General features: G+C 42.0%; 1 protein-coding gene and 1 non-coding gene across 2 annotated transcripts; both read right to left on the bottom strand.

Annotated features, from left to right (window-relative positions):
* Positions 1-99: 99 nt before the first annotated feature.
* LOC133576737 (uncharacterized) lies at positions 100-22,406 on the bottom strand. Its single transcript, XM_061930071.2, has 2 exons — positions 22,188-22,406; positions 100-1,560 (listed from the first exon to the last, which is right to left on the bottom strand). Exons 1-2 carry the CDS (start codon positions 22,339-22,341, stop codon positions 521-523), a joined length of 1,194 nt encoding a protein of 397 aa, XP_061786055.2. The 5' UTR covers positions 22,342-22,406; the 3' UTR covers positions 100-520.
* Positions 21,787-21,859, bottom strand: trnak-cuu (transfer RNA lysine (anticodon CUU)). Its single transcript has one exon. It is a non-coding gene; the product is annotated as a tRNA-Lys (tRNA).
* Positions 22,407-22,962: the final 556 nt, after the last annotated feature.

The following is a 22,962-nucleotide window of genomic DNA, read 5'->3' on the forward strand; positions in this document are numbered from 1 at the left end:
ACTTGACTTGGTGAATTCTAGCTGTAAATATGCTCCTCCCCTCTTAACCACGCCCCCGCCCCAACCACGCCCCCCGCACCCACCCCCCACCTCCCGAAATTGGAGGTCTCAAGGTTGGCAAGTATTCCGACACCCGACTTAGACATACGTACTGTATTTACAAGTTTCATATTTATGTCCCAAACAGCTTAGGTTGGAAACATAATTTTGGGAGCATGTCTTAACCACAAAATGCAACACAACTGTGAATCTTCTTCAGCTGTGATGTTTGTGAATCTTATTTGAAAGTGACTAAATAATGACAAATAAACGGTAAACAGTTCTTATTTATATAGCGCTTGACTATAACTGGAATGATACCCAAAACACTTTACATTATACATCATCTTCACATTCATCACTAACGGTATGGTAGAAATATAATGAAAGTTGCATGGTTACGGTTGTAAGTATTTTTATACATTACATATTTACTGTAGGCCTGATTTGAAATGCATGTTGATTTTTGATTAGACTCAAATTATTCTCCAGTGTGTGTCCCCAGGTGTGCTGTGTAATATTTCCTTTGAGAATAACTTTTACCGCATATCGAGCATGTAAAGGGTTTCGCTCCTGTGTGCTTCCTCATGTGTGACGACATTTGAGACTCCCGAGTAAAGCTTTTACCGCAAACTGAGCAACTGAAAGGTTTTTCACGCGTGTGCAGTCTCACGTGTGACGCCATAGACGACTGGTAAGAGAATCTTTTATCGCAAAATTGGCATTTAAATGGCTTTTCACCCGTGTGCGTCCTTCTGTGTGACTCCACGTGTGATTTTTGAGAAAACCGTTTCCCACAAAATGAACATCTAAAAGGTTTTTCAGGCAAGTGTAACTTTGTGTGTGTCGTGATACTTGACTTCCAGGAGAATCTTTTACCGCATATCGAGCAGCTAAAAGGTTTTTCTTTCGTATGTGTTCTCGCGTGTTCAATTATTGTTTTCCTTTTAGTGAATATTTTATCACAAACTGAGCATTTAAAAGGCTTATTGTGTGTCTGCATGTGTTGTGTAAACTCACACTCATATGTATAACTTTGAGCACAAACTAAGCAGGTAAACTGATCTTTAGTGAGCTTCTTTTGAGAGGGTTTGTTGTCAGGATCAGTCGGCACAACGTCGATGCTCAAAGGTTTTTGGGTGTCATCACAGTCTTCATCCTCAGGACAGTGCGACGTTGTGTTGTCACTATCAGACAGTGGCGCTAAGAGGTTGTCTGCTTGTGATCCTTCAGGGTGGTCTTCATCAGGTTGTGTTGTCAAGTGTTGTGGTGAGCTGCTGCTTGGAAGCCTCGAGAACTCTGGTGGTTGGTCTTCAATCTTCACAGAGACACCAATCAGTTGCAACTCGGTGGGATCGGCCTCCTCTGGCCCGAGAACACACTTTCCCTCCTGAGTGATCCAGAATTCCTTCTCTTCCTTTTTAACATCAGATGGCCTTAGATCCTCCTGCTCCTGAGTGAAGCTTATCCCCTGCGACTGAGTGGAACGTTCTTCTCGACAATTAATCAACTGCTGGACATCTGCAAGACACAAACACACTTTGGGTCAGACAAAATGTCAGTGGTTTGGCTACACACTAAAAAAAATGCTGGGTTATTTTGATAACCCAATTTACGAGTTGCGAGTGTTCGGTTACATTTTTGAGTTCCGGTAACAGTTAGAGATGCTACCTCAGTAGAAGCATTTTAAAACTCATTTGTATACTCTAGCCTTTAAATAGACCCCCCTTTTAGACAAGTTGATCTGCCGTTTGTTTTATTTTCTGCCCCCCCTCTCCCTTGTAGAAGGAGGGGCACATGTCTGGTGGCCATGGATGAAGTGCTGGCTGTCCAGAGTCGGGACCCGGGGTGGACATCTCTGCGCTGCTGACCCGTCTCCGCTCGGGATGGTCTCCTGCTGGCCCCACTATGGACTGGACTCTCAAACTATTATGTTAGATCCACTATGGACTGGACTCTCACTATTATGTTAGATCCACTATGGACTGGACTCTCAAACTATTATGTTAGATCCACTATGGACTGGACTCTCACTATTATGTTAGATCCACTATGGACTGGACTCTCACTATTATGTTAGATCCACTATGGACTGGACTCTCAAACTATTATGTTAGATCCACTATGGACTGGACTCTCACTATTATGTTAGATCCACTATGGACTGGACTCTCAAACTATTATGTTAGATCCACTATGGACTGGACTCTCACTATTATGTTAGATCCACTATGGACTGGACTCTCACTATTATGTTAGATCCACTATGGACTGGACTCTCAAACTATTATGTTAGATCCACTATGGACTGGACTCTCACTATTATGTTAGATCCACTATGGACTGGACTCTCAAACTATTATGTTAGATCCACTATGGACTGGACTCTCACTATTATGTTAGATCCACTATGGACTGGACTCTCACTATTATGTTAGATCCACTATGGACTGGACTCTCAAACTATTATGTTAGATCCACTATGGACTGGACTCTCACTATTATGTTAGATCCACTATGGACTGGACTCTCAAACTATTATGTTAGATCCACTATGGACTGGACTCTCACTATTATGTTAGATCCACTATGGACTGGACTCTCAAACTATTATGTTAGATCCACTATGGACTGGACTCTCACTATTATGTTAGATCCACTATGGACTGGACTCTCACTATTATGTTAGATCCACTATGGACTGGACTCTCAAACTATTATGTTAGATCCACTATGGACTGGACTCTCACTATTATGTTAGATCCACTATGGACTGGACTCTCACTATTATGTTAGATCCACTATGGACTGGACTCTCACTATTATGTTAGATCCACTATGGACTGGACTCTCACTATTATGTTAGATCCACTATGGACTGGACTCTCACTATTATGTTAGATCCACTATGGACTGGACTCTCACACTATTATGTTAGATCCGCTATGGACTGGACTCTCACTATTATGTTAGATCCACTATGGACTGGACTCTCTCACTATTATATTAGATCCACTATGGACTGGACTCTCACACTATTATGTTAGATTCACTATGGACTGGACTCTCACTATTATGTTAGATCCACTATGGACTGGACTCTCACTATTATGTTAGATCCACTATGGACTGGACTCTCACTATTATGTTAGATCCACTATGGACTGGACTCTCACTATTATGTTAGATCCACTATGGACTGGACTCTCACTATTATGTTAGATCCACTATGGACTGGACTCTCAAACTATTATGTTAGATCCACTATGGACTGGACTCTCACTATTATGTTAGATCCACTATGGACTGGACTCTCACTATTATGTTAGATCCACTATGGACTAGACTCTCACTATTATGTTAGATCCACTATGGACTGGACTCTCAAACTATTATGTTAGATCCACTATGGACTGGACTCTCACTATTATGTTAGATCCACTATGGACTGGACTCTCACACTATTATGTTAGATCCACTATGGACTGGACTCTCACTATTATGTTAGATCCACTATGGACTGGACTCTCTCACTATTATATTAGATCCACTATGGACTGGACTCTCACACTATTATGTTAGATTCACTATGGACTGGACTCTCACTATTATGTTAGATCCACTATGGACTGGACTCTCACTATTATGTTAGATCCACTATGGACTGGACTCTCACTATTATGTTAGATCCACTATGGACTGGACTCTCACTATTATGTTAGATCCACTATGGACTGGACTCTCACTATTATGTTAGATCCACTATGGACTGGACTCTCACTATTATGTTAGATCCACTATGGACTAGACTCTCACTATTATGTTAGATCCACTATGGACTGGACTCTCACTATTATGTTAGATCCACTATGGACTGGACTCTCACTATTATGTTAGATCCACTATGGACTAGACTCTCACTATTATGTTAGATCCACTATGGACTGGACTCTCACACTATTATGTTAGATCCACTATGGACTGGACTCTCACTATTATGTTAGATCCACTATGGACTGGACTCTCTCACTATTATATTAGATCCACTATGGACTGGACTCTCACACTATTATGTTAGATTCACTATGGACTGGACTCTCACTATTATGTTAGATCCACTATGGACTGGACTCTCACTATTATGTTAGATCCACTATGGACTGGACTCTCACTATTATGTTAGATCCACTATGGACTGGACTCTCAAACTATTATGTTAGATCCACTATGGACTGGACTCTCACTATTATGTTAGATCCACTATGGACTGGACTCTCACTATTATGTTAGATCCACTATGGACTGGACTCTCACTATTATGTTAGATCCACTATGGACTGGACTCTCACTATTATGTTAGATCCACTATGGACTGGACTCTCAAACTATTATGTTAGATCCACTATGGACTGGACTCTCACTATTATGTTAGATCCACTATGGACTGGACTCTCACTATTATGTTAGATCCACTATGGACTGGACTCTCACTATTATGTTAGATCCACTATGGACTGGACTCTCAAACTATTATGTTAGATCCACTATGGACTGGACTCTCACTATTATGTTAGATCCACTATGGACTGGACTCTCAAACTATTATGTTAGATCCACTATGGACTGGACTCTCACTATTATGTTAGATCCACTATGGACTGGACTCTCACTATTATGTTAGATCCACTATGGACTGGACTCTCAAACTATTATGTTAGATCCACTATGGACTGGACTCTCACTATTATGTTAGATCCACTATGGACTGGACTCTCAAACTATTATGTTAGATCCACTATGGACTGGACTCTCACTATTATGTTAGATCCACTATGGACTGGACTCTCACTATTATGTTAGATCCACTATGGACTGGACTCTCAAACTATTATGTTAGATCCACTATGGACTGGACTCTCACTATTATGTTAGATCCACTATGGACTGGACTCTCAAACTATTATGTTAGATCCACTATGGACTGGACTCTCACTATTATGTTAGATCCACTATGGACTGGACTCTCAAACTATTATGTTAGATCCACTATGGACTGGACTCTCACTATTATGTTAGATCCACTATGGACTGGACTCTCACTATTATGTTAGATCCACTATGGACTGGACTCTCAAACTATTATGTTAGATCCACTATGGACTGGACTCTCACTATTATGTTAGATCCACTATGGACTGGACTCTCACTATTATGTTAGATCCACTATGGACTGGACTCTCACTATTATGTTAGATCCACTATGGACTGGACTCTCACTATTATGTTAGATCCACTATGGACTGGACTCTCACTATTATGTTAGATCCACTATGGACTGGACTCTCACACTATTATGTTAGATCCGCTATGGACTGGACTCTCACTATTATGTTAGATCCACTATGGACTGGACTCTCTCACTATTATATTAGATCCACTATGGACTGGACTCTCACACTATTATGTTAGATTCACTATGGACTGGACTCTCACTATTATGTTAGATCCACTATGGACTGGACTCTCACTATTATGTTAGATCCACTATGGACTGGACTCTCACTATTATGTTAGATCCACTATGGACTGGACTCTCACTATTATGTTAGATCCACTATGGACTGGACTCTCACTATTATGTTAGATCCACTATGGACTGGACTCTCAAACTATTATGTTAGATCCACTATGGACTGGACTCTCACTATTATGTTAGATCCACTATGGACTGGACTCTCACTATTATGTTAGATCCACTATGGACTAGACTCTCACTATTATGTTAGATCCACTATGGACTGGACTCTCAAACTATTATGTTAGATCCACTATGGACTGGACTCTCACTATTATGTTAGATCCACTATGGACTGGACTCTCACACTATTATGTTAGATCCACTATGGACTGGACTCTCACTATTATGTTAGATCCACTATGGACTGGACTCTCTCACTATTATATTAGATCCACTATGGACTGGACTCTCACACTATTATGTTAGATTCACTATGGACTGGACTCTCACTATTATGTTAGATCCACTATGGACTGGACTCTCACTATTATGTTAGATCCACTATGGACTGGACTCTCACTATTATGTTAGATCCACTATGGACTGGACTCTCACTATTATGTTAGATCCACTATGGACTGGACTCTCACTATTATGTTAGATCCACTATGGACTGGACTCTCACTATTATGTTAGATCCACTATGGACTAGACTCTCACTATTATGTTAGATCCACTATGGACTGGACTCTCACTATTATGTTAGATCCACTATGGACTGGACTCTCACTATTATGTTAGATCCACTATGGACTAGACTCTCACTATTATGTTAGATCCACTATGGACTGGACTCTCACACTATTATGTTAGATCCACTATGGACTGGACTCTCACTATTATGTTAGATCCACTATGGACTGGACTCTCTCACTATTATATTAGATCCACTATGGACTGGACTCTCACACTATTATGTTAGATTCACTATGGACTGGACTCTCACTATTATGTTAGATCCACTATGGACTGGACTCTCACTATTATGTTAGATCCACTATGGACTGGACTCTCACTATTATGTTAGATCCACTATGGACTGGACTCTCAAACTATTATGTTAGATCCACTATGGACTGGACTCTCACTATTATGTTAGATCCACTATGGACTGGACTCTCACTATTATGTTAGATCCACTATGGACTGGACTCTCACTATTATGTTAGATCCACTATGGACTGGACTCTCACTATTATGTTAGATCCACTATGGACTGGACTCTCAAACTATTATGTTAGATCCACTATGGACTGGACTCTCACTATTATGTTAGATCCACTATGGACTGGACTCTCACTATTATGTTAGATCCACTATGGACTGGACTCTCACTATTATGTTAGATCCACTATGGACTGGACTCTCAAACTATTATGTTAGATCCACTATGGACTGGACTCTCACTATTATGTTAGATCCACTATGGACTGGACTCTCAAACTATTATGTTAGATCCACTATGGACTGGACTCTCACTATTATGTTAGATCCACTATGGACTGGACTCTCACTATTATGTTAGATCCACTATGGACTGGACTCTCAAACTATTATGTTAGATCCACTATGGACTGGACTCTCACTATTATGTTAGATCCACTATGGACTGGACTCTCAAACTATTATGTTAGATCCACTATGGACTGGACTCTCACTATTATGTTAGATCCACTATGGACTGGACTCTCACTATTATGTTAGATCCACTATGGACTGGACTCTCAAACTATTATGTTAGATCCACTATGGACTGGACTCTCACTATTATGTTAGATCCACTATGGACTGGACTCTCAAACTATTATGTTAGATCCACTATGGACTGGACTCTCACTATTATGTTAGATCCACTATGGACTGGACTCTCAAACTATTATGTTAGATCCACTATGGACTGGACTCTCACTATTATGTTAGATCCACTATGGACTGGACTCTCACTATTATGTTAGATCCACTATGGACTGGACTCTCAAACTATTATGTTAGATCCACTATGGACTGGACTCTCACTATTATGTTAGATCCACTATGGACTGGACTCTCACTATTATGTTAGATCCACTATGGACTGGACTCTCACTATTATGTTAGATCCACTATGGACTGGACTCTCACTATTATGTTAGATCCACTATGGACTGGACTCTCACTATTATGTTAGATCCACTATGGACTGGACTCTCACACTATTATGTTAGATCCGCTATGGACTGGACTCTCACTATTATGTTAGATCCACTATGGACTGGACTCTCTCACTATTATATTAGATCCACTATGGACTGGACTCTCACACTATTATGTTAGATTCACTATGGACTGGACTCTCACTATTATGTTAGATCCACTATGGACTGGACTCTCACTATTATGTTAGATCCACTATGGACTGGACTCTCACTATTATGTTAGATCCACTATGGACTGGACTCTCACTATTATGTTAGATCCACTATGGACTGGACTCTCACTATTATGTTAGATCCACTATGGACTGGACTCTCAAACTATTATGTTAGATCCACTATGGACTGGACTCTCACTATTATGTTAGATCCACTATGGACTGGACTCTCACTATTATGTTAGATCCACTATGGACTAGACTCTCACTATTATGTTAGATCCACTATGGACTGGACTCTCAAACTATTATGTTAGATCCACTATGGACTGGACTCTCACTATTATGTTAGATCCACTATGGACTGGACTCTCACACTATTATGTTAGATCCACTATGGACTGGACTCTCACTATTATGTTAGATCCACTATGGACTGGACTCTCTCACTATTATATTAGATCCACTATGGACTGGACTCTCACACTATTATGTTAGATTCACTATGGACTGGACTCTCACTATTATGTTAGATCCACTATGGACTGGACTCTCACTATTATGTTAGATCCACTATGGACTGGACTCTCACTATTATGTTAGATCCACTATGGACTGGACTCTCACTATTATGTTAGATCCACTATGGACTGGACTCTCACTATTATGTTAGATCCACTATGGACTGGACTCTCACTATTATGTTAGATCCACTATGGACTAGACTCTCACTATTATGTTAGATCCACTATGGACTGGACTCTCACTATTATGTTAGATCCACTATGGACTGGACTCTCACTATTATGTTAGATCCACTATGGACTAGACTCTCACTATTATGTTAGATCCACTATGGACTGGACTCTCACACTATTATGTTAGATCCACTATGGACTGGACTCTCACTATTATGTTAGATCCACTATGGACTGGACTCTCTCACTATTATATTAGATCCACTATGGACTGGACTCTCACACTATTATGTTAGATTCACTATGGACTGGACTCTCACTATTATGTTAGATCCACTATGGACTGGACTCTCACTATTATGTTAGATCCACTATGGACTGGACTCTCACTATTATGTTAGATCCACTATGGACTGGACTCTCAAACTATTATGTTAGATCCACTATGGACTGGACTCTCACTATTATGTTAGATCCACTATGGACTGGACTCTCACTATTATGTTAGATCCACTATGGACTGGACTCTCACTATTATGTTAGATCCACTATGGACTGGACTCTCACTATTATGTTAGATCCACTATGGACTGGACTCTCAAACTATTATGTTAGATCCACTATGGACTGGACTCTCACTATTATGTTAGATCCACTATGGACTGGACTCTCACTATTATGTTAGATCCACTATGGACTGGACTCTCACTATTATGTTAGATCCACTATGGACTGGACTCTCACTATTATGTTAGATCCACTATGGACTGGACTCTCACTATTATGTTAGATCCACTATGGACTGGACTCACACTATTATGTTAGATCTATTATGGACTGGACTCTCACTATTATGTTAGATCCACTATGGACTGGACTCTCACACTATTATGTTAGATCCACTATGGACTGGACTCTCACTATTATGTTAGATCCACTATGGACTGGACTCTCACTATTATGTTAGATCCACTATGGACTGGACTCTCACTATTATGTTAGATCCACTATGGACTGGACTCTCACTATTATGTTAGATCCACTATGGACTAGACTCTCACTATTATGTTAGATCTACTATGGACTGGACTCTCACTATTATGTTAGATCCACTATGGACTGGACTCTCACACTATTATGTTAGATCCACTATGGACTGGACTCTCACTATTATGTTAGATCCATTATGGACTGGACTCTCACTATTATGTTAGATCCACTATGGACTGGACTCTTACTATTATGTTTTATCCACTATGAACTGGACTCTCACAATATTATGTTAGATCCACTATGGACTGGACTCTCACTATTATGTTAGATCCATTATGGACTGGGCTCTCACAATATTATGCTAGATCCACTCGACGTCCATTGCACCGGTCGCTGGGGGGAAGGGACGGGTCACCACCTCTGCGGTCCTCTCCAAGGTTTCTCATAGTCATTCACATTGACATCCCACTGGGTTGTGAGTTTTTCCTTGACCTTATGTGGGCTCTGAACCGAGGATGTCGTCGTGGCTTGTGCAGCCCTTTGAGACACGTGTGATTTAGGGCTATATAAATAAACATTGATTGATTGATTGATTGATTGAGTTATTTTTATGAAGCGCAATCTATTTTTTGGATTAAAATGGTATTATTTTTAACTCAATTTCTGGGTTTTCAAAACCATTTTTGGGTTGTTTTTCAATGAGTAACGCATTTTTGGGCGAAATGCTTTTTTTTTTTTTAATTAAAAAAGTTATTTTTTCTTGATAAGGAATTGTATCAAGGATTAATCTTTATTTACAATCACACATTTTATGTACATGAAAATATTTGAGCATGCTGTATAGAACTACTAATGTCATGATCCGTCATGTTTGTTTTTGACTCCCTCAGTTCGTGTTTGGAGCACCCATGGGTTTGTCTTTTAGTTGCCATGACTGCAGATTGTTTTCACCTGCCTCTGATTAGTGTTCTGGACGCTCACCTGCTCCTGGGCACTAATCCGAGAGCTACTTATTCCCTGCTTTTAGCCACACTCAGGCTGGCTTTCTTATTTGCTTCCACGCAACAGTTATGACGGCTACTAATTTGATTCCTGAGCTAAGCTTCGCTTTTTTTGTTTGCCTGTTTATATGCGAAGCTTTTCTTGTTCAGCACTCTGTTAGCTTCTCGTGCTATTGGCACGCTGGTGCTCTTTTGCAAGATTTATGGACAATAAATCATTTCCATCCATTTCCATCACTGAACTCTGCTAAGCAATGTGGTCTACATACAACACATTAAGACAAAGATATGTTTCAAAGGGCCAATTTGTTTCAGGCCAGAACAAATTGACCAAACTATTTTAAATAGCTGCAACATAACATACATAAGCAACAAACAGCATAATAACAACATAGCTGTAAACCAAGGAAGGCACACACTACATACACAAAGCCTAACCAGGCGTTTTTTTCTCTCAAGGAATTGTGAAATAAAATCATGTCTTCAGGAGATCAACACAGTACTGAAGCCCAGAACACTCTACACATTTCCCCAGTTTCAATTTAGAGATAAGGAAAGATTGGCCTGGCCCACTAGCATCCCTCTTTATGGTTGTGAACTTTATAGTCTATACATTTAGAGTGATGTGATAATCAAACACTCTAGAAGTCTGGAATGAAAGAGTATATAAGAGAATTGACAGAGTGTGTGTACCTTCAGTGCTGCAATGGCTCTATCAATGTTGTCCTGGCTAGCAGTGCCTCGTTAAAAGCCAGCCGCTGTTGCTTAGGAGGTGAAGTGTGTCTCTCTTTGCTAGCTTCGTCGAAGCATGTTGCTTTTGTAGCTGTTTCAGCAGATTTGAAATGCTAGGACAGGATCTTTGATCCAAGACACAACTTACATTTAACTAAAATGTTATTTTCTTTGTGCTCGACAAAAGAAAATTAGTGAGAATATCTCCATGTTAAAGAGGAACATTATCACAATTTCAGAAGGGTTAAAACCATTAAAAATCAGTTCCCAGTGGCTTATTTTATTTTTTGAAGTTTTTTTTTAAAATGTTACCCATCACGCAATATCCCTAAAAAAAGCTTCAAAGTGCCTGATTTTAACCATCGTTATATACACCCGTCCATTTTCCTGTGACGTCACATAGTGATGCCGATACAAACAAACATGGCGGATAGAACATCAAGGAATATCGACATTAGCTCGGATTCAGACTCGGATTTCAGCGGCTTAAGCGATTCAACAGATTACGCATGTATTGAAACGGATGGTTGTAGTGTGGAGGCAGGTAGCAAAAACTAAATTGAAGAAGAAACTGAAGTTATTGAGCCATATCGGTTTGAACCGTATGCAAGCGAACCTGACGAAAACGACACGACAGCCAGCGACACGGGAGAAAGCGAGGACGAATTCGGCGATCGCCTTCTAACCAACGATTGGTATGTGTTTGTTTGGCATTAAAGGAAACTAACAACTATGAACTAGGTTTACAGCATATGAAATACATTTGGCAACAACATGCACTTTGAGAGCGCAGACAGCCCAGTTTTCATCAATTAATATATTCTGTAGACATACCCTCATCCGCTATCTTTTCCTGAAAGCTGATCTGTCCAGTTTTGGAGTTGATGTCAGCAGGCCAGGGAAGCTAGGGTCGATATTCTTCTCTTGATCATCTTCGGTGGCATAAGGGACGGTGTGAGCCAAGACATCCAGGGGGTTTAGCTCGCTCGTCTGCGAGAACAAACTGCCGCCATTTTTTGCCGTGCTAACGAGGTCCTTTGTCCCTGAATTGCTCACACACTCCGGCAGATTCAATGGGGGTCTGGCGGCAGATTTCTTTGACTTTATCGTTACAAATACATTTGGCAACAACATGCACTTTGAGAGTGCAGACAGCCCAGTTTTCATCAACTAATATATTCTGTAGACATACCCTCATCCGCTCTCTTTTCCTGAAAGCTGATCTGTCTTGTCCAGTTGGAAATGCATCTGCTTTGAGTGTCGCAGGATATCCACACATTCTTGCCATCTCTGTCGTAGCATAGCTTTCGTCGGTAAAGTGTGCGGAACAAACGTCCAATTTCTTGCCACTTTGGCATCTTTGGGCCACTGGTGCAACTTGAATCCGTCCCTGTTCCACAGTGGTCGGGCTCATCTCCAGGGGTGACGAGGCTGCCTACAGAGAGGAGGTCCTGAAGCTGACGGCCTGGTCTTCGGAGAACAACCTCGCTCTCAACACCAGCAAGACCAGAGAGATCATCGTCGACTTCAGGAGGAGCAGCACCGACCCTGCCCCCCTCTACATCAACGGCGAGCGTGTAGAGAGGGTCCACACCTTCAGGTACCTTGGAGTCCACATCTCTAATGACTTCTCCTGGACAGTCAACACCACATCAATCATCAAGAAGGCTCAGCAGCGGCTACACTTCCTTAGAGTCCTCGGGAAGTACAACCTGAAGCCTGACCTGCTGCTGACCTTCTACCGCTCGTCCATCGAGAGCCTGCTGACCTACTGTATTACGGTATGGTACGGCAGCTGCACTGCAGCAGACAGGGAGAGGCTGCAAAGAGTGGTCAAGACGGCTCAGAAGATCATCGGCCGCCCTCTCCCCTCTCTGACGGACATCTACACCTCCCGCTGCCTCAACAGAGCCAGTGCCATCATCAAGGACAGCACCCACCCTGGCTCTAACCTGTTCCACCTGCTGCCCTCTGGGAAGCGCTACAGGTGCATTAAAACCAAAACAAACAGGCTAAAGAACAGCTTCTTCCCCAGGGCCATAACCATCCTGAACGGACTGCCCCATTGTCCCTCATAACTGCCTTCTCTTCGGTGCAATAACCCATTCCACCAACCACCCTGTTTTTGTTTTTGTTTTTTTCATGTATATATTCATTTCACACCATATTCATTGCACTTCTACATTTTTTATATTTTTATATATTTCGCACTGTATGGAATGGCCTCAATCTCGTTACCTTGCGTAATGACAATAAAGCTGATTCTGATTCTGTTGGTGTTGTTACACCCTCCGACAACACACCGACGAGGCATGATGTCTCCAAGGTACGGAAAACAGTCGAAAAAACAGAAAATAACAGAGCTGATTTGACTCGGTGTTTGAGAAAATGGCAGATTGCTTCCCGATGTGACGCCACGTTGTGACGTCATCGCTCCGAGAGTGAATATTAGAAAGGCGTTTAATTTGCCAAAATTCACCCATTTAGAGTTCGGAAATCGGTTAAAAAAATATATGGTCTTTTTTCTGCAACATCAAGGTATATATTGACGCTTACATAGGTCTGGTGATAATGTTCCCCTTTGCCATGACGTCATGTTAGTAAACACAAGACACGCCCCTTCCCACACACACACACACACACACATGCACAGAGCGCACCTCTTCTCCGTCGCCTCTTCTGCAGCGCTCCAATAAAACACACTCAGATCTTCTCAGTTTCTAGCCGATACTACATAAAAAGTAACGTAAAATAACGCAGTAACGCATCATGTATAGGGCTGCGAATCTTTGGGTGTCCCACGATTCGATTCAATATCGATTGTTGGGGTCACGATTCGATTCAAAATCGATTTTTTTCGATTCAACGCGATTCTCGATTCAAAAACGATATTTTCCTGATTCAAAAGGATTCTCTATTCAGTCAATACATAGGATTTCAGCAGGATCTACCCCAGTCTGCTGACATGCAAGCAGAGTAGTAGAGGAGAGAGAGAGAGAATGAGGTCTGGGGCACAAGATAGTTCGATACGTCTGGAAACTCGACCGACGGATAATACTTGATATCACTCGACACACCTTTTTTTTGATCAATTATAGGGATCTATTCCATTGCGTAGTTTTATTTTTTGCTCGTATCTGCGTTTTGCAGAAAGATCTCGGCCCTTTAAGTATTAGAGTTCGCGCGCTGCTTGCTGCACAACACCCATCATGGCTTGGTTGACTACTAGGGCTGTGAATCTTCGGGTGTCCCACGATTCGATTCAATATCGATTCTTGGGGTCACGATTCCATTGAAAATCTTTTTTTTTTTTCAATTCAACACGATTCTCGATTCAAAAACGATTTTTTTCCCGATTCCAAAGGATTCTCTATTCAGTCAATACATAGGATTTCAGCAGGATCTACCCCAGTCTGCTGACATGCAAGCAGAGTAGTAGATTTTTGTAAAAAACTTTTATAATTGTAAAGGACAATGTTTTATCAACTGATTGCAATAATTTACATTTGTTTTAACTATTAAATGAACCAAAAATATGACTTATTTTATCTTTGTGAAAATATAGGACACAGTGTGTTGTCAAGCTTATGAGATGCGATGCAAGTGTAAGCCACTGTGACACTATTGTTCTTTTTTTTATAAATGTGTAATGATAATGTCAATGAGGGGTTTTGAATCACTGCTATGTTGAAGTTGTAACTAATATTGATACAGTTGTTGATAATACAAATTTTTGTTTCACTAGTTTTGGTTTGTTCTGTGCCGTGTTTGTGTCTTCTCTCAATTGCTCTGTTTATTGCAGTTCTGAGTGTTGCTGGGTCGGCTTTGCTTTTGGAATTGGATTGCATTGTTATGGTATTGCTGTGTATTGTTTTGTTGGATTGATTAATTAAAGGGGAACATTATCACCAGACCTATGTAAGCGTCAATACACAGGTAAAAGCCAGTAAATTAGAATATTTTGAAAAACTTGATTTATTTCAGTAATTGCATTCAAAAGGTGTAACTTGTACATTATATTTATTCATTGCACACAGACTGATGCATTCAAATGTTTATTTCATTTAATTTTGATGATTTGAAGTGGCAACAAATGAAAATCCAAAATTCCGTGTGTCACAAAATTAGAATATTACTTAAGGCTAATACAAAAAAGGGATTTTTAGAAATGTTGGCCAACTGAAAAGTATGAAAATGAAAAATATGAGCATGTACAATACTCAATACTTGGTTGGAGCTCCTTTTGCCTCAATTACTGCGTTAATGCGGCGTGGCATGGAGTCGATGAGTTTCTGGCACTGCTCAGGTGTTATGAGAGCCCAGGTTGCTCTGATAGTGGCCTTCAACTCTTCTGCGTTTTTGGGTCTGGCATTCTGCATCTTCCTTTTCACAATACCCCACAGATTTTCTATGGGGCTAAGGTCAGGGGAGTTGGCGGGCCAATTTAGAACAGAAATACCATGGTCCGTAAACCAGGCACGGGTAGATTTTGCGCTGTGTGCAGGCGCCAAGTCCTGTTGGAACTTGAAATCTCCATCTCCATAGAGCAGGTCAGCAGCAGGAAGCATGAAGTGCTCTAAAACTTGCTGGTAGACCCTGGATCTCAGGAAAAAGAGTGGACCGACACCAGCAGATGACATGGCACCCCAAACCATCACCCAACCATGCAAATTTTGCATTTCCTTTGGAAATCGAGGTCCCAGAGTCTGGAGGAAGACAGGAGAGGCACAGGATCCACGTTGCCTGAAGTCTAGTGTAAAGTTTCCACCATCAGTGATGGTTTGGGGTGCCATGTCATCTGCTGGTGTCGGTCCACTCTGTTTCCTGAGATCCAGGGTCAACGCAGCCGTCTACCAGCAAGTTTTAGAGCACTTCATGCTTCCTGCTGCTGACCTGCTCTATGGAGATGGAGATTTCAAGTTCCAACAGGACTTGGCGCCTGCACACAGCGCAAAATCTACCCGTGCCTGGTTTACGGACCATGGTATTTCTGTTCTAAATTGGCCCGCCAACTCCCCTGACCTTAGCCCCATAGAAAATCTGTGGGGTATTGTGAAAAGGAAGATGCAGAATGCCAGACCCAAAAACGCAGAAGAGTTGAAGGCCACTATCAGAGCAACCTGGGCTCTCATAACACCTGAGCAGTGCCAGAAACTCATCGACTCCATGCCACGCCGCATTAACGCAGTAATTGAGGCAAAAGGAGCTCCAACCAAGTATTGAGTATTGTACATGCTCATATTTTTCATTTTCATACTTTTCAGTTGGCCAACATTTCTAAAAATCCCTTTTTTGTATTAGCCTTAAGTAATATTCTAATTTTGTGACACACGGAATTTGGGATTTTCATTTGTTGCCACTTCAAATCATCAAAATTAAATGAAATAAACATTTGAATGCATCAGTCTGTGTGCAATGAATAAATATAATGTACAAGTTACACCTTTTGAATGCAATTACTGAAATAAATCAAGTTTTTCAAAATATTCTAATTTACTGGCTTTTACCTGTATACCTTGATGTTGCAGAAAAAAGACCATATATTTTTTTAACCGATTTCCAAACTCTAAATGGGTGAATTTTGGCGAATTAAACGCCTTTCTATTATTCGCTCTCGGAGCGATGACGTCACAACGTGACGTCACATCGGGAAGCAATCCGCCATTTTCTCAAACACCGAGTCAAATCAGCTCTGTTATTTTCCGTTTTTTCGACAGTTTTCCGTACCTTGGAGACATCATGCCTCGTCGGTGTGTTGTCGGAGGGTGTAACAACACCAACAGGGACGGATTCAAGTTGCACCAGTGGCCCAAAGATGCCAAAGTGGCAAGAAATTGGACGTTTGTTCCGCACACTTTACCGACGAAAGCTATGCTACGACAGAGATGGCGAGAATGTGTGGATATCCTGCGACACTCAAAGCAGATGCATTTCCAACTGGACTGGACAGATCAGCTTTCAGGAAAAGAGAGCGGATGAGGGTATGTCTACAGAATATATTAATTGATGAAAAATGGCCTTGTCACCGATTCTGTTCATAACTTTTATGGACAGAATTTCTAGGCGCAGTCAAGGCGTTGAGGGGATCTGGTTTGGTGGCTGCAGGATTAGGTCTCTGCTTTTTGCAGATGATGTGGTCCTGATGGCTTCATCCGGCCAGGATCTTCAGCTCTCACTGGATCGGTTCGCAGCCGAGTGTGAAGCGACTGGGATGAGAATCAGCACCTCCAGGTCCGAGTCCATGGTTCTCGCTCGGAAAAGGGTGGAGTGCCATCTCCGGGTTGGTGAGGAGATCTTGCCCCAAGTGGAAGAGTTCAAGTACCTCGAAGTCTTGTTCACGAGTGAGGGAAGAGTGGATCGTGAGATCGACAGGCGGATCGGTGCGGCGTCTTCAGTAATGCGGACGCTGTATCGATCCGTTGTGGTGAAGAAGGAGCTAAGCCGGAAGGCAAAGCTCTCAATTTACCAGTCGATCTACGTTCCCATCCTCACCTATGGTCATGAGCTTTGGGTTATGACCGAAAGGACAAGATCACGGGTACAAGCGGCCCAAATGAGTTTCCTCCGCCGGGTGGCGGGGCTCTCCCTTAGAGATAGGGTGAGAAGCTCTGTCATCCGGGGGGAGCTCAAAGTAAAGCCACTGCTCCTCCACATGGAGAGGAGCCAGATGAGGTGGTTCGGGCATCTGGTCAGGATGCCACCCGAACGCCTCCCTAGGGAGGTGTTTAGGGCACGTCCCACCGGTAGGAGGCCGCGGGGAAGACCCAGGACACGTTGGGAAGACTATGTCTCCTGGCTGGCCTGGGAACGCCTCGGGGTCCCACAGGAAGAGCTGGACGAAGTGGCTGGGGAGAGGGAAGTCTGGGCTTCCCTGCTTAGGCTGCTGCCCCCGCGACCCGACATCGGATAAGCGGAAGAAGATGGATGGATGGATGGATGGAAAACTGGGCTGTCTGCACTCTCAAAGTGCATGTTGTTGCCAAATGTATTTCATATGCTGTAAACCTAGTTCATAGTTGTTAGTTTCCTTTAATGCCAAACAAACACATACCAATCGTTGGTTAGAAGGCGATCGCCGAATTCGTCCTCGCTTTCTCCCGTGTCGCTGGCTGTCGTGTCGTTTTCGTCGGTTTCGCTTGCATACGGTTCAAACCGATATGGCTCAATAGCTTCAGTTTCTTCTTCAATTTGGTTTTCGCTACCTGCCTCCACACTACAACCATCCGTTTCAATACATGCGTAATCTGTTGAATCGCTTAAGCCGCTGAAATCCGAGTCTGAATCCGAGCTAATGTCGCTGTAGCTTGCTGTTCTATGCGCCATGTTTGTTTGAGTTGGCATCACTGTGTGACGTCACAGGAAAATGGACGGGTGTATATAACGATGGTTAAAATCAGGCACTTTGAAGCTTTTTTTAGGGATATTGCGTGATGGGTAACATTTTGAAAAAAACTTCGAAAAATAAAATAAGCCACTGGGAACTGTTTTTTAATGGTTTTAACCCTTCTGAAATTGTGATAATGTTCCCCTTTAAAAAAAATTTTTAAAAATTTAAAAAATGTAAAAAATGAAAGAAAAAAGAATAAAAAAAAAAAAAAAAAAAGATTTTTTTTAAATGACAATTTACTTTGAATCGCACAACGTGAGAATCGCGATTCGAATTCGAATCGATTTTTCCCCACACCCCTAATCATGTAGTAACGGTAACTGAGTTACTGAATATAAAAAATAAAGCGTTATATTACTATTTACCGCCGAAAGTAACGGCGTTACTTTGTAACACGTTAATCCCAATACTGGTTATAAGTAAATTGCACAGTACAGTACATTATTCCGTACAATTGACCACTAAATGGTAACACCCCAATACATGGTGTTTACGTGACGTCACACATCCGGGTTATCCCGGGTCATCCGCCATCTTGGGAGGCAAACAAAACACACCTGGCCTAGTTGACACGCTTCACGATTATTGACAATAGCTTCGAGCAAACACTGGTGAAAGGCGCATAATGGTTATTTCCTGTTGGGTGAATGGATGTACAAATCGACGGGATGGATCAGTGCAGCGAGGATTTTTCAGTATTCCTAAAATTAGACACAACGAAGGAGAACAGACAAGGAAAATCAGCGAGGAGAGACGACGCTTGTGGTTGGCAAGCATCAACAGGAAAGAGGAGCCATCTCAACATTCCAAAATATGTTCTGATCACTTTGTAACAGGTAGGATTACGTCTCAATCTGTTTATTAAACATTTTAGAACGATGTATTGTTTATTTTTTTGTCAATTTGCTATTCTCGAAGCCCTTTATGGGATGGACCACGAAAGCGAAAGCCCCCCCCTCAGGATATATAGCGCCCATCTCAGCCAAAAAATTGTCATACTCGTGAATTATATTTTATACTCTTCAGTTGGGCATTATCAAAACTAACAAATTGAATAAATTAACAAATTTATCACATATATAAATAAATATAAGTGGATGGGAGAGGACAGGCTTGGGCAGACTCCCCTTATCCTAAGGAGTCCGACGTGTCCTCGCTAAACACATGGTTTTAATGTACGTTATATATACATACCCTGCCCACTACAAGCACTTTCTCGTTTGCAGTCATGCTTTTAACGTCGCTGACCCATCCGTTAATAAACTGGTTGTACGCCTCCAGAGACTTGAATGCCCTCAATTCCTCCATTGTATAGGCACTGGTGTAATTGACGAGGTAGTTCAAAATGTCTATGTACGTTATGGCCGGGAGGCATTTGTGGTCATACGTGAAACTTTGTTTCGGCACTTCGTACGGGTCAACGCCTATGCATTGTGTCTTCTGGTTGTATCTTTCCAACGTCTGGTTGTCCAAGCCTTCTTTATACTTCTTTTTTGCTGGTTTCTCGGCCATTATGCATACGTTTGTGAACGGGTTCGTATATATGAATTTGCTGATGTTGTACCGGTGCGCTTGCCTTTCAAAATGGCGGATCGCGCGGAGCATCATGGGAAATCAGTCGGGCGTGAAAACTATGTACCGTATTTTCCGCACTATAAGGCGCACCGGATTATTAGCCGCACCTTCAATGAATTACATATTTCATAACTTTGTCCACCAATAAGCCGCCCCGGATTATAAGCCGCGCCTACGCTGCGCTAAAGGGAATGTCAAAAAAACAGTCAGATAGTTCAGTCAAACTTTAATAATATATTGAAAACCAGCGTTCTAACAACTCTGTCCCAAAATGTACGCAAATGTGCAATCACAAACATAGTAAAATTCAAAATAGTATTGTAGAGCAATAGCAACATAATGTTGCTCGAACGTTAATGTCACAACACACAAAATAAACATAGCGCTCACCTTCTGAAGTTATTCTTCATTCGTAAATCCTTCGAATTCTTCGTCTTCGGTGTCCGAATTGAAAAGTTGCGCAAGCGTGGGATCCAAAAATGGCCGGCTCCGTCTCGTCGAAGTCATCGGATTCAGTGTCGCTGTTGTTGTCCAGTAGTTCTGTGAATCCTGCCTTCCGGAAAGCTCGGACCACAGTTGTGACCGAAATATCTGCCCAGGCATTTACGATCCACTGGCAAATGTTGGCGTATGTCGTCCGGCGCTGTCTGCCCGTCTTAGTGAAGGTGTGTTCGCCTTCGGAGCTGTGTGAAAAAAGCCACCCGGCCTCTTCGCGTAAACTTCCCTTAACCACTCGCTCATCTTTTCTTCATCCATCCATCCCTTTGAGTTAGCTTTTATGATGACGCCGGCTGGAAAGGTCTCTTTTGGCAAGGTCTTCCTTTTGAATATCACCATGGGTGGAAGTTAGCATGGCAAGCTAGAACCACAGTGAAGGATGACTTCTCATTCCCTGTGGTGCGAATATTCACCGTACGTGCTCCGTTCCACAGTGCGGTTCACAGGAATATCAGTTGCTGTGAAATACGGTAGTAATCCGTGTGCGGATGGAGAGATTGCGTCTTTTTATGAACCGGATCGCTTAGTAGGAGCCATTTTGTGGTCTTTACAGATGTAAACAGGAAATGAAACGTACGGTGATATCCGCGCGTTTTTTCTTCTTCTTCCGGGGGCGGGTGGTTGCTTACAGTAGAAGAAGAAGCGCTTCCTGTTCTATGGGGGCGGGTGCTTTCCTTGGCGGTTGCTTGCGTAGAAGAAGAAGCGCTTCCTGTTCTACCGGGAAAAAAGATGGCGGCTGTTTACCGAAGTTGCGAGATCGAAACTTTATGAAAATGAATCGTAATAAAGCGCACCGGGTTATAAGGCGCACTGTCAGCTTTTGAGAAAAATTGTGGTTTTTAGGTGCGCCTTATAGTGCGGAAAATACGGTATAACTTTTTCGGGAATCTCACGTTTTCGGGGTCCACGTAATTCAATTCATGGTAAAACACAAGCGCCCAACGTGGGGCTCGAACCCACGACCCTGAGATTAAGAGTCTCATGCTCTACCGACTGAGCTAGCCGGGCCTATCTGAAGACTACAAACTGCTTTTTCGCACTTGTGACAGTCTTCTTTGTTTCTTACGAAGCGAGAACAGCACAAAGTATAACTAATTGCGTGTTGAACACACTCGGCTAATAAAACTAATTGTGATTTAAACGTGTTAGTCTGTCTAACTTATGTTTGATTGTCTTATTTTTGTTTTGCGTGTGGGGGCATTTGCAGCATTTTTCTTTTGCATGACTTTTTGATCTTGCAGCATGTATGTTATAGCAGCCTTTTTATTGGGCTGCGTTTCTGCGTGGCATTAATAGGAAGGAAGCAGTACATTATTGAACATGTCAACAAACATACCGTCAACGTCAAGCATCTTCAACTCCGCCAGTTGTTGTCTCTCCTGTCTTGTTCGAGAACGTTCCTCCTCGTACGACGCTATAGTTTGTTCAAACAGTGCAAAAATGTCATCGGCTGCCACCATTAGTCGCTCTATCACCAATTCTTTCAACATTTTGAATGTTTTTTTACTCGATTCCACAAAGCAGCCGTCGCCTTTTAGCTTTTTTTTTTTTTTTTTTTTTTTTTAATATTTTGCAGTGAGGTTAACTTCCGCTTCCGCTTCCTTCTTCTTCTAACAGCGGGTTGCAGCCATGCTCGAAAAGTACATACCGCCACCTACCGTGTTTCAACCTTTTTTGAGCCAAGGCACATTTTTTGCGTTGAGAAAAATCCAGAGGCACACCACCAGCAGAAGTCATTGAAAAACGAAACTCAGTTCAATCAATCAATCAATCAATCTTTATTTATATAGCCCTAAATCACAAGTGTCTCAAAGGGCTGCACAAGCCACAACGACATCCTCGGTACAAAGCCCACATACGGGCAAGGAAAAACTCACCCCAGTGGGACGTCGATGTGAATGACTATGAGAAACCTTGGAGAGGTAACCCCCCCCCTCTAGGGGAGACCGAAAGCAATGGATGTCGAGTGGGTCTGACATAATATTGTGAGAGTCCAGTCCATAGTGGATCCAACATACCGTATTTTCCGCACTATAAGGCGCACCTAAAAACCACAAATTTTCTCAAAAGCTGACAGTGCGCCTTATAACCCGGTGCGCTTTATTACGATT

This window comes from Nerophis lumbriciformis, linkage group LG03 (assembly GCF_033978685.3).
Source record: "Nerophis lumbriciformis linkage group LG03, RoL_Nlum_v2.1, whole genome shotgun sequence".
In the NCBI taxonomy this organism is placed as follows: domain Eukaryota; kingdom Metazoa; phylum Chordata; class Actinopteri; order Syngnathiformes; family Syngnathidae; genus Nerophis; species Nerophis lumbriciformis.

What these genes read in the sequence shown, in the direction of transcription:
- LOC133576737 (XM_061930071.2), bottom strand. Translation starts at nt 22,341, where the DNA reads ATGTTGAAAGAATTGGTGATAGAGCGACTAATGGTGGCAGCCGATGAC. An exon ending in GAAGATGCTTGACGTTGACG is followed by an intron (nt 1,561 to 22,187) that starts GTATGTTTGTTG and finishes TGTGTCTTGCAG; the next exon opens with ATGTCCAGCAGTTGATTAAT.